Source organism: Taurulus bubalis (assembly GCF_910589615.1).
Source record: "Taurulus bubalis genome assembly, chromosome: 5".
NCBI classification, from domain to species: domain Eukaryota; kingdom Metazoa; phylum Chordata; class Actinopteri; order Perciformes; family Cottidae; genus Taurulus; species Taurulus bubalis.
Window position 1 is genome coordinate 6357799 of NC_136593.1, and position 11823 is coordinate 6369621.

The 11823-nt window shown below is 41.8% G+C and overlaps 1 protein-coding gene across 1 annotated transcript; it reads right to left on the reverse strand.

Annotated features, from left to right (window-relative positions):
• Positions 1–451: 451 nt before the first annotated feature.
• alpl (alkaline phosphatase, biomineralization associated) lies at positions 452–11261 on the reverse strand (the record flags this gene model as incomplete). The annotated part of the gene is made up of 11 exons (XM_079218224.1): positions 452–1341; positions 1880–1999; positions 2099–2290; positions 4219–4353; positions 4496–4565; positions 4708–4848; positions 5350–5525; positions 7044–7218; positions 8603–8718; positions 10128–10247; positions 11189–11261. 11 exons carry the CDS (start codon positions 11259–11261, stop codon positions 1076–1078), a joined length of 1584 nt encoding a protein of 527 aa, XP_079074350.1. The 3' UTR covers positions 452–1075.
• Between the last annotated feature and the right edge of the window lie 562 nt (positions 11262–11823).

Below are 11823 nucleotides of genomic sequence, written 5' to 3' on the forward strand. Positions count from 1 at the left end.
ACCACAAAACTGTCATTGAAGTATTGTCTGCTGCACAAAACCACACTTCTTTTCAGCGGTCAGCCTTTAATTGTAAAAAAAGATGATTCCTTCGTGAATGCAAATGACGCTCTTGCCTTCCTTTCTATACTTCATCAGCCATGCCCATGCGGAGGATTTAAATTGGAGCACAAATGCAGATTTTGGAGACCGGTGTTGAGAAATTTCGTTGCAACTGTACATGCCGACTGCAACTCCAGTTCTGTGTTTCAGTACAGGTCGTTTACACACCTGATGCAAAGGTGTGCACATGAACCATGGACTCGGATCCAGAACCGGGTCCCTGCAAGCCTCTTAGCACTCAAAGCATGATTTTATAATAATGTAGGCGGAATAAAAGCTCATATGAAGAATGTTTGGGAGAAGTTTGACACTATTAATGTTGAAACAAAACTGACAAAAGATGGTCAGAACACGGTTATTTTATTGGTTAAGAGGTTTTACAACTTCTGTTATTGGAAACAACAATGGAAGGTGGGCTTTTTGCAAGTGTGCACAAGGTGTATGACAAGAAATATATTCCTTTTACTCTTTTGTCAATTATACATTCAGTTCCCTCTGGTTCAGGCATGAATTTTGTCCATTGAAATGTGCCCTTCTGAACGCACGATAATTACATGAGAGATCTTTTGCACGCTTATGAGGTAGATTATGTTGCACATTTAAAATATGAAACATATTCAAACATTTTCAAATTCAATCTAACCTAAAGGGTTTACATTTCACAATGGGACTTAATGGGTCCTAAAACCCTTCACAAAAAAACAAACTATTCAATAGACAAATCTGAGATCTCAGATTTTGTGGCGATCTCTGCAACACCACTTTTAGGGGGATCAAATATGTCGTAACATTTTCTAAAACTGATATCGCTATGCTTTTATCAATTCATTTTCATCACAAAAAAAACTGAAACAGTGGTCCTATGATCAAAAAAAACGTAGAGTAAAATTAGAAAATAAAAAACAACAACAACAACAAATTGAAGTGTTTAAAACGGGGGTTATTAACAGGTTGAGGACTATCAGGGGGAAGGTCAGCACAGAATCCGGGTGACTGTGAGAAGGGCTGCCATGCTGGAGAGGACGGGGCGTAAACCGGCAGACCCGCTGCGTGAGAAACAGTGTTCCCTGTTCTGGCCGATGCAGGCTGCATACGCCATCACGTGGGGGATGTAGTTCTGCTCGTGGACGCCGTGCAGCAGGTGAGCCAGGGGACCTTTAGCAAACACAGCCACGTCTTCTCCTCCATGAGTCTCCATGCTCAGAGGGACAGCTGCCTGGGCCTGGTAGTTGTTTTCCTCTGAGAGGCATGGGCAAAGAGAAAAAGAGAATTGTTGTTGTTTAATTACTGAAGCATGGAGGGAAACAAGTTAATGGTTCCCTGTTGAGGTTTGAGGCCCTCTAGTAGCACGATGGAGCTGTTTTTCTATAAGCATCCCCATCTCTTGCACAAGGATGCCCATGCATCCTGCCAATGGTTTCACACGATTTTACTGATCTACAGGCGGTAACTAGCCAAGTAATGCCCATGGCCGGGCACAGAAGCATGGAAGAAGAAGAACGACAGTAAACAAGGATTAAAGCGATAAGGGATGAAAAAAAATGTTTGCATTTCGAATGTCTAATGGGAAAGGAAATGCATTCGACACATGTTAGAACTCCAGAAAACATAGGCGTGAAAACATTTTTGTGAGTAACACTGAACGCAAATATAACTTTTGTTGATTTACAATAAAACTCCACAGGACACCTTTTAGTTTGAGTTATGCAGCATTCATCTGAGATTACCTGAGTCATAATATATATTTGTATTATTATTATTATTTGATTTTACTCACGGTAGTCGACAGTGGAGACATTCTCCCTCCCGCCGTTAACAACTTTGTAACCGGGTCCGTTCCCATATATGATGGCGGTGAAGGGCTTCTGGTCCACGTCGCTCAGCATTGGGGCCAGACCTGTGGATGCATTGAGCCGTCACAAAATGTAACTTACTAAACACTAAACACGTGGAACAACAAGGATACACACAGTGCAGGATGCACATCTTTACGTACCAAATATTGTGTTTCCTCTGACTGTGTAGCCCCCGAAGTTGAACACATGAGAATGATCCGCAGTGACTATTGTCAGTGTCTCGTGGATGCTGGTCATGAGGCCTGCCTGACCGATGGCTCGGTCCATTTCCACAGTTTCGTGAAGAGCCATCTTGGCCTTGCCCTCGTGGTGTCCGTGATCAATACGTCCTCCTGACAGAGAGGCAAATATTTCCAGTTAGCTGATAAAGACACAGTGACATTTCTAATTTTTCATAACTATACAAGTGCCCACATATTCTGTTTGAATAGTATTGTTAAAAAGGTTCCATTACAGCAGCTAAAGATGCCTCTCCTTTGTGTCTATTCTTTCAACAAAGTAGTTTGTATGACATGTTGTGCAAACACGTCTGAAGCTGTTTGATCACTCAGAAAGTCTTTCTCAAAGGCCTTACTAGAGCTGGTTCACACTGTGCTTCATGTCTTCCCTCCATAAACCTGACGCAATGCTGCATGAGTAAGGCATGAGTTTCGGTTTTGTAATGACAGCCCCACTATTTTGTCGTCAAAAAGGTGGGGCCTTCTTTCAGACGGTATTCAGCGATCCGACAAACGCTCAGTTTGACACGTACTGACCCCTTTTTTCTGTCTCAGTCTGGCTGAACAATCACTGTCATAGTTTGCAGGTGTTTGTCTGTAATTATGCTTCATGCACATAGTGTGCAACACCACAACATTCCTGTGCCTTCTGTATCTCATATTGTTCTGACATTGAACAGTCACAGCTTTCTCAGTACTTGTTCCAATGTCAATAATAAGACCAGACCAATACAGGCCTTTTGTGAGAATAGCTCATGTTTCTCTTCTCCTACATACACTGCCTAGAAAAAACCACAAACTATAACATTTCTCAGGTTTTATAGCTTAGAATTTCTGTCTTTTATATCCTGCTCCCGAGTCCTTGTCTGCTTTGTCTTTGATATGTTGTGGCTTTTATCATTTTATTTTAACGGCGGCAAAATGTGTTTCCTTCAAGGGATAATTAAGTGAAGTGAAGTTGGCAGCAAAGTAAAAGACTTGGGAAATAGCTGCTTTTAAACTAACTATAATCCTCCGGCTGAAGGACGACGGGCCACCCTGCTAAGAGGCATATGTTCACCATCACAATATTATGGGTAAATTATGACAATTTAAACAGAAAACAATGGATTCAAACTGCTGTAAACATGCTCCTTGTAAAAGTAATTTCAAGGTTTGAAGGACATTTTGTTGTGTACATTTAGCTAAAAGTGAGCCATCCATTCATTTTCTTCTGCTTATCTGGGGCCGGATCACAGGGGCGCTAGGCTTTGCAGGCTTTGCAGGCGTGCCTCTCCCCAGCAACGTTTTCCAGCTCTTCCTGGAGGACTCCAAAGTGTTACCCGGTAAGATAATATATCTTATATCTCCAGCAGTGTTCTGGGTCTAGATCTTATCAGTTGAATGTGCCAAAAAAAAACTCTAAAGAGAGGCGTCCATGAGTGCATCCTCATCAGAAGCCACCCTAGCTGAAGCAAAGTAACAATTGCTCCTCACCTTATCTTTAAGACTGAACCCAGCCACCCCACGAAGGTAGCTTATTCCCACCTGTGCATTTCCTGCTTCATTTTACCCTCACTGGTGAACAAAACAACACACTTTAACTTCCTTAGTTGAGTCAGGGAAGGAGGTTCTGATTCAGACCTTGGAGGTTGAGCAGTGTAATACCCAAAGAATTGGAGCACACCCTCCGGGTCCTCCTATTTAAAATTAGGAACCACCGTAAACATCTCAGGACGACTCTCATTGAGTAAGTGAACCAATGACAAACCCTATTTCTTAGGGCTTCATGATGACTCTTTCCTTGTTTCTCTTTTTCATGCTCCACAGCATTGCTGGCAAACCACAAACTAAATCCTGTTTTCCACTTTGATGCAAGTCAGCAGATGTCATTGATTCAAAGGAAAAACACCCTTGAACGCCTAAAGATCCCCAATACTAGAAATATGCAATGTCTCCAACAGAAACTAAGACTTAATTAAGTCAAGAGACGAGGCTGACAGATCTTTGTGAAACCGGGCCAGACAACAAAAGATGACCTTCCAATTTCACAGTAAACTTACCTTCGACGAGCAGGTAAAATCCATTGGGGTTCTTCTTCAGGATCTTGATGGCAACCTCCACCATCTCTGTCAGCGAGGGATCCGTCTCCTTGTTCCTCTCCAGGTTGTACGGCAAATCCCCAGGTTCAAAGAGACCTGGCATAACGGAGAGGCACGATTCAAAGTAAAAAACAGGATATTAAACGCCGAAAAATAAGCCTACAGCGAATGCATCCACGTATGGCTCCTCATTTACACTTCAATGAGAGTTTCATAATTACTGAGACTGGAAACTCACCCAATAAGTAATCCACGCTGTTCGGGTTCAGCGATAAGAGCTGCTTCTTGTTCCATACGTAATGACCTTTCTGCACAAAGACACAAACGTACAGCACAGCAACAATGTGAGTGGGAGCGCCGCCGTCGCTTTGCTCCTCTGCTGCCTCTTTTATCTTACCAATTACATTTCCATATTTAGGAGTTCAAAGAGAGGAAAGAGGAGAAATGTACTTTATCCTTAGTTTTGTCAATCCACTCCTGCACCAGGTTTCTTCCATCTTTTCGTGTGCCACTGTGCTTTGCAACGTCCGGGTACTCCACGTCCGACTTGTTTTTGGGGAACATATACTTCCTTCCCCCGCCCATAACCACCTGGAAAGTCAAAGGAACAGACTAAGAAATTGCAGTCTTCTGAATTGATTTCTTCAGCTGTAGGTAGCTAATTAAGCTAATGGTTTATGCAAGGTTGAAAACAAGGTTTCCATCGAAAAGTTGAATGTTTCAAGTTGATTCTTTTTAAACAAGAATCCTGTGAAGGGATCTTGAATATGCACTTCATGGCTAAATACTGTACATGACATCATGCGAAAGACTGAAGCTATATCTAAAGTCAGTCCTGGTATTTTAAGTAAAAATGCTTGTTTACTTTGTTCACATTGTTCACCTTTTCAAACAGTATGTTTCAATATTTTTTTGGGAGATGCGACTTTTATGATTAACATATAATTAACTCTAAGTTTGTTTTGTTATGTTTGACTCCAGAAACACTATTTGATTAGTCCAATGTTGTTACTCTACTCTGTCAGGCGATAAAAACGGGTTTTGAGGGATTTCAAGCTGTGTATTCGAAATTAATTAATACTTTTGACTCACATCAATGTTGGGAATGTTTTCAAAGAGTTGTCTGGCGATATCTTTGCAGCCGGCCTTCAGCGCTTCAGCTGGCATCTCATTGTCGGAGTACCAGTCTCGGTCCACGCTGTGGGCGTAGGCGGCACTGGGAGTCGCATGGTTGACTCGGGTCGTCGTCACGATGCCCACTGACTTGCCTGAAGTGGACACACACACACACACACACACACACACACACACACACACACACACACACACATAGGCAGCTGTCTGAATAAGGGCTGAGCCTTTTTATTTTAATAGAGAACATGACCTTCAGACCTAGATGAATTCCCTTTTTGTGCGTCCTCGAGCAGGGAGGGAGTAGTAACATTCTAAAATGACTGTATCTTTGCAAAATACTAATTTGATCTGCTAACTCTGAGTGCTGAAGCTTCTTGTCGGCTTTGGTTGAAACTGGAATGCTTTGTTGCGTAGAACAAGGAGTGTTGATTTAGTCCCCTCTCTCTTAGAGGAAGGGATCGCTCCACAGCCGACTCGGTATAGCAACCAATAACTATTTTAATGTGAACATTGTATGATCATAGTTCAAACCTATCTTGTGAAAGCAATTGTAAATCCCATGAAAAAATCTCAAAAAGTGCAATGCAAGAGCACTAGATTGTGGAAGAAGAAATTATATCACCAAATACCAACAAAAAATATGTATTTCCCATTGCAATGTTGGTTTTCCTCATAACTAGTCTGAATATACATTTTTAACAATAATGTCCACCAATTATCAATGAACAAAACAATGTTTTGGTTAATATATCTAGATGTAAAAAGTGCAACTTTTGAAAGGCAAAGACCAGCAGAGGAAAGTCTTGTAAAATGACTTGATGGAAATCACTTTTCACATATCTATTTGCTCTGTGCAGGAGGTCAGCTGCGGCCTGCTGTGTTTCCACGAGCAATAATTGGATTTTTTATTATCCGTGACCCCATCACCCACACATACCCTGACCCTCACCCGCTTCTAACTACCAGCTCCCTCTAGAATACCATGGAACTAAGTCCTTTCCTTCTCGTAGTGTGTTTCGTCTTCTGTTGCGTTATACGACAAGCAGATGGCATAAGAACGCGATGTATCCTTGGAGAATAAAAAACAGATGTCATTCTTTGGCACACAAGGGTCTGAAAATTGTCTCTATGTTGTGTTCTGACTTTATGGACTCAGAACTGAACTGACTATTGATATTGAAGCCACTTGTAGACCCACGTGTAATTAGCTTTCATCAAGGATGCAAACACATCAGGGAAGTAAAAAAGTAAAAAAAATAAGACGAAACTTCATAGCAAGGGGTGGCCAGATAGAGATTTAAAAAAAGTGTTTGGTTAAAAGTGTATCTCTTGTAATTTCAAATGAGAATACATCAATGAATAACTTTAGGTTAAGTTGATATCAACTCTGAGGATAACTTTGGTTCAAAGGCTGCAAAAGGGAATGAGCAGAGTGGAAAAACATGTCATAAGTGCATCACTTTCAAGAAGCACTTCAAAGTCTTTGCTCCACTTTCCATTAACCCCGCCTTCAACTACAACCACAATTTGGTTTTCCTCGAACATGCAGCGTATGATAATTGATAACAAACACCTGAAAAAGGACAATTCTGCATCCCGGTCCCTGTAGACAAAGAAGCGTCTGCGTTACATTGCATTGAATCTCACTCTACCTGCTTCCTTAGCCCATTTGAGAATGGATGTGACCTCATTGCCCGCTGTGGTGTTACACTGGGATCGGACCGCGGCCGCACTCACGCCCAAAGTGCCCTCGTTGGCCTTGACCCCGCAGAGGTAAGCCGTGGCGGTGCCAGCGCTGTCCGGCACCTGCGCGTTAGTGTTGTACGTCTGCAGAGTGACACGCCATTGACATGTGGTCAGAATTCAAATATCAAGCAGGATCGTTTACAGTCTTTCTGAAGTGCTTGTGATGAGGTGTGTGTGTGTGTGTGTATTGTAATGTGTTTTGAACATGACACTTCATTCGCAGAATGTTTAAATAGCTGAGTTAAACCGTTGTTCTCATTCCCACAAATCCCAATCAAAACCAACAATGTGTTATTCTGTGTTTCTATGAGAAGACATTTTTTTGTCCAACTTTTTTACTGAAAGCAATTCTCCAAACCTGGTTTTCCTGTGGATTATCCAAATAGATTTGGTTTGGCCACCTTATTATTCCTGGAAGTTCTCAGTTCATGTAAGAGGCCAGATGGGTTTTCTCATAGTATTCACAGAGGAGGCATTCTTCTGCACTTGTATTTGTAACCTGATGGGAATAACTGGATGCTGTCTTTTTGATCAACTAATTAAAATGTATGACTTATTTACTCATCATCGAAGCTTTAATTCTCACCAAATCAATCAAATCATCTAAAAGTGAAAAACTATTTCACATATTCCACACGTTTTACTTTTTCCACCTCTTCTTATAAAATATGACAAAAGAATACGCAACTATCTCCTGAAGAGCAGCGGGGTGATCCTTTCCTGAGAAAATATTGAAACAATAAATTCTGTTTCTCATGAAATCTATTTCGATGCGTGACCTTCCTTAAAAAGGATCCAAACATTCTCTCAACCTTGAAACTCTGCCGTGTGAGCTGACGCATTACAGACGGCGGACAGTTTTCTAACATATTACCAAAATAGATTTGGTTTGCCAGCCATATTATTCCTGGAAGTTCTCAGTCATGGTCAGATGGATTTGTTCACATAGTATTCACAGGGGAGGCTTTTTCCCACACTGATGGGAACAACTGAATTCTGCCTTTTTGATCAACTAATTAAAATTAAAGTGGTAAATAGTGTTAAAGAATAATATGTTTTTATTCCCACTGCTTGAGCTGGCATTAGGTGCATGTGTGCATTTTAAATAGTTTTTGGACAACAATGGAGGTCTATAAACTATTTCCACTTAACACTTAATTGTTGTTTTTGGTCTTTTCATGGGAATAAAGAAGAAAAAGAAAGACTACCGCCAGGCTCATAGTTTAACTTGTCCATGTAAGTCCAGCATTTGCTGCCGATTTATGAGTTATAAATAATCAGACTGTTCTCAGATTTCTGGCCGTCTTTTTTATCAATTCTGTAACATAATACCCAGAGCGGTGTGACGGGACACACTGAACGACCTTGTTTACGGTCACAGGCCTCGCCAGGAAGCCATTAATGGCCACGGCAAGATCAATACATTGAGCCATATTGTACATACGTATATAATCATAAGTCAGACCTTGGTCAATGACACAAAGGGGAACTTGTCCATCTCCAGCTGCGTCTCTTCTCCGCTCTGTCCGTTCAGCTGACCCTTCAGTATCCGAGAAGCTGTCACGGTGGGAACACCCATCCCTAAACATCAAAAGCAGGTCCACCGTTAGGATTGCATTAGTTTTCCCCCTCAGAGCGGGAAAGAAAGCAACTGCACATCAACATCAACACTTTTCATCCACTAATGCATTCGGTAAGCAACACATGAAAGCTTGTTGCTTTCTTTGGCTTTCTAGAACAAGACGGTTGCTGTTTGGCAAAAACGTTTCTTGGAAACAAATTACCTCAAAAACAAGAACAGAGATAAACACAAGAGATACTTTTTAGGCCGCAGACAGAAAGGAACATCTGTGGTTAATCCCTAACATGCAGGATGTTTGCTGAAACTGAAAATGAAAACAGGAAAATATGGGAGACTGTTTAAAATACTCCTTGGTAAGCCACACCTGTCTTGTATTGTGTATATAAGCTGAAAAAAACTAATTGTGGTGTAATTTGCCTCAGGTCTAGTTTGATCACTTAAAATAAAGTTGTAGACCGTTCCACACAAAAAAAACGTGAGGCTTAGAGGTACACAAGTGTATGGAAGCCCATTTCTGTCAGTAAAAGAACAAAATTATGAGATAGAAAGTCGAAATTATGAGATAGAAAGTTGAAATTATGAGATAGATAGTCGAAATAATGAAATAGATAGTCGAAATTATAAAATAGAAAGTGTGTGCTTCAGTCGCACTTATTTTTTCACTAGATAACAGGAAGAAAAACTGCGGAAATGGGCTTCCATACAAAGGAAACGGTTCGTGCATTTCAGTCACAATTCTTGAACAGAATCCTGCGATTTTTCCTGGCCAAAGGCAGACAATTCCTGGGAAACAATTTCCAGTTAGACTGTTTTTTTTCTTTTATTTAAGTTGTGAGATGGTGCTTGTTATGTTGTAACTATACTCTGTGACGAAGCCACCAACCACCCCGCTAGGACATGACTCGAACGGGCATGCAGCAGTGTGCAAGAATGTCATGTTGTGCCTATAGTCAGAGCGAGAGAGAGAGAGAGAGAGAGAGAGAGAGAGAGAGAGAGAGAGAGAGAGAGAGAGAGACCAGATGGAGGATAAAAAGTTTTTGTATGACCGATGAGCGGCCCGCCGCAGACAGAAGCCCAGTGATCTGGTGGCAGCACAGTTGTTTTGTTTTCTGCTGTTCATTCACCCTGCGTGATTTTAAAAATCTCATTCATCTGCTGATGGACCACTAGATCCTCTGTAACATCGCTTCAGCTTAAATAAAACTGTCTGCGCGGCTCAATAATGAGTCTTATCCATTATAAACGACAAACGGGAAAATGGTGTCTTTCCTATTGGGCTTTCTGCGATTCAAATCCGTCTGCACTAAGGTAACCTTCCACCTTTTAAGTGGCTTTACACAGCATTTGGAGACATTTCACAATGTCTTGCCAGTAATTAGGACGTAAGCATACAGATGTTGTGGCTCACCATCTCCAAGGAAGAGGATGAGATTCTTCGCTTTGTTTCTGTTGAGAGTTTGCAGCGTCAGAGCGTTCTTCAGAGTCCGCTGGGCCCACATATTCCAGAACTTGGGTTCCTTCTCTTGTTCTGCGTGTGGAGAGAACAAGGGTTCGGTTGGCTTCGGGTAGAAAGTCGGCAAATGTAAAAGGTTCCCCCAGCCCAAAGTGAGAACCAACCATGTAGATTACCAAATGGCACGACCGTTTCCATAATTGTCACGACGGAAACGACAGCCTCCTAAAAGCGGTGCGGCCCATCAGATCCCCGAAACAAATCATTTCACAGAGAGACAGTGGATTTTTAAACCTGACGCGATGGTGTATCCGGGTCCTAATCTGTCTTTATTTGGTAAACGATTAGTCCCTCCATTGTTGTTGATGTTATTGTAGTTATTTCATCACTGTGACTTTGACCTTCTTTTCCAAGCCCGCTTAAGGCATATTTATGTTGTGTAATTCAGCCTCCAGTTGCCTGAAATGAGCCCCAAAACTTTCTTTTTGTTCTATAGTGTCTTGTTTTTAACAGTTCAAAACCCCAAAATATTCTGTTTACTATCATGTATGACAAAGAAAATGATCAGATCCTCACAACTGGAAGCTTAAACCACGCAGACATTTGGACATTTTTTCTTAAAAATGACCAAAACGATATTTTGAATATCAATTTTAATTTCCTGTGGATCGACTAATCGGCTTATTGAGTTATTGACTAATCATCGCAGCTCTAATTCTCACCAAATCAGTCAAATCATCTAAAACGTGATATACAATTGCACATATTCTACACATTTGACAAATACACAAGTATCTCCTGAAGAGCACTTCTGAGAAAAATCTATTTAAACAAACTGTTATTTTCTTGGCGTCACCAAAGCAGCAAAAAAATACCCGGCGTTTAACATCAACAAGGAAGTTCAAGAATCAAAACAGATGTCCTGCTTGCTGAGAGGACCCAAACAGTCTCTGAGCACCTCCTGACAGCTGACCGTTATCTTGTTGTTGCCGACTAACAACAACGCAGTAACCTACCAGGGAATTGCGGCTTTCCGAAAGTCCCTGAAATCAGACAGCAGCAAACGATGAGCAGCGCTGTCGCCTTCATGTTGTCGGCTGACGCGTCGCTCCAGACGGCCCCAACGTGCCACTTTGGGAACCCGAGGATGGCTGTCTGCAAGTCGCCTCACAGCTGGAGAGGGAAGAAGAAGAACACACACTGGGGATTAAGTGTGTGTCATCTTGTGACACACTGACTCTGACATACCGGTTTAATGTGTATACTCAAATGATGAGCACAATTTCAGGGTTACGCTGTACCGCTTCCACTTCTCTTCTGTTGGTGAAAGATGTTAGTGTGTGTTGTAAACGCATCGGGTCCATCAGGCTTGGCAGCAGACGCACACACGGAGGGCTTGGTGAAGTTAAGCTGGGGGCCTCGCTGCGAATGTAAGTAGTCACAACAGGGAGGCTCTTATGGGTCCTGGCCAGTCAGCCTTTCATTTGTAATTATTCACACCCTCGTCCTTTCTTCCTCGCGCTCATATAGTCAAGGTCACTTTAATGAGATTGAGCTCCATCGCACTGAGAGGTTTAAGGGCCATAACAAAGCCGATTAACAGCGGATGATTGACTGGACGCGTCTAGGAGAAAAAAAACTCAAGATACTT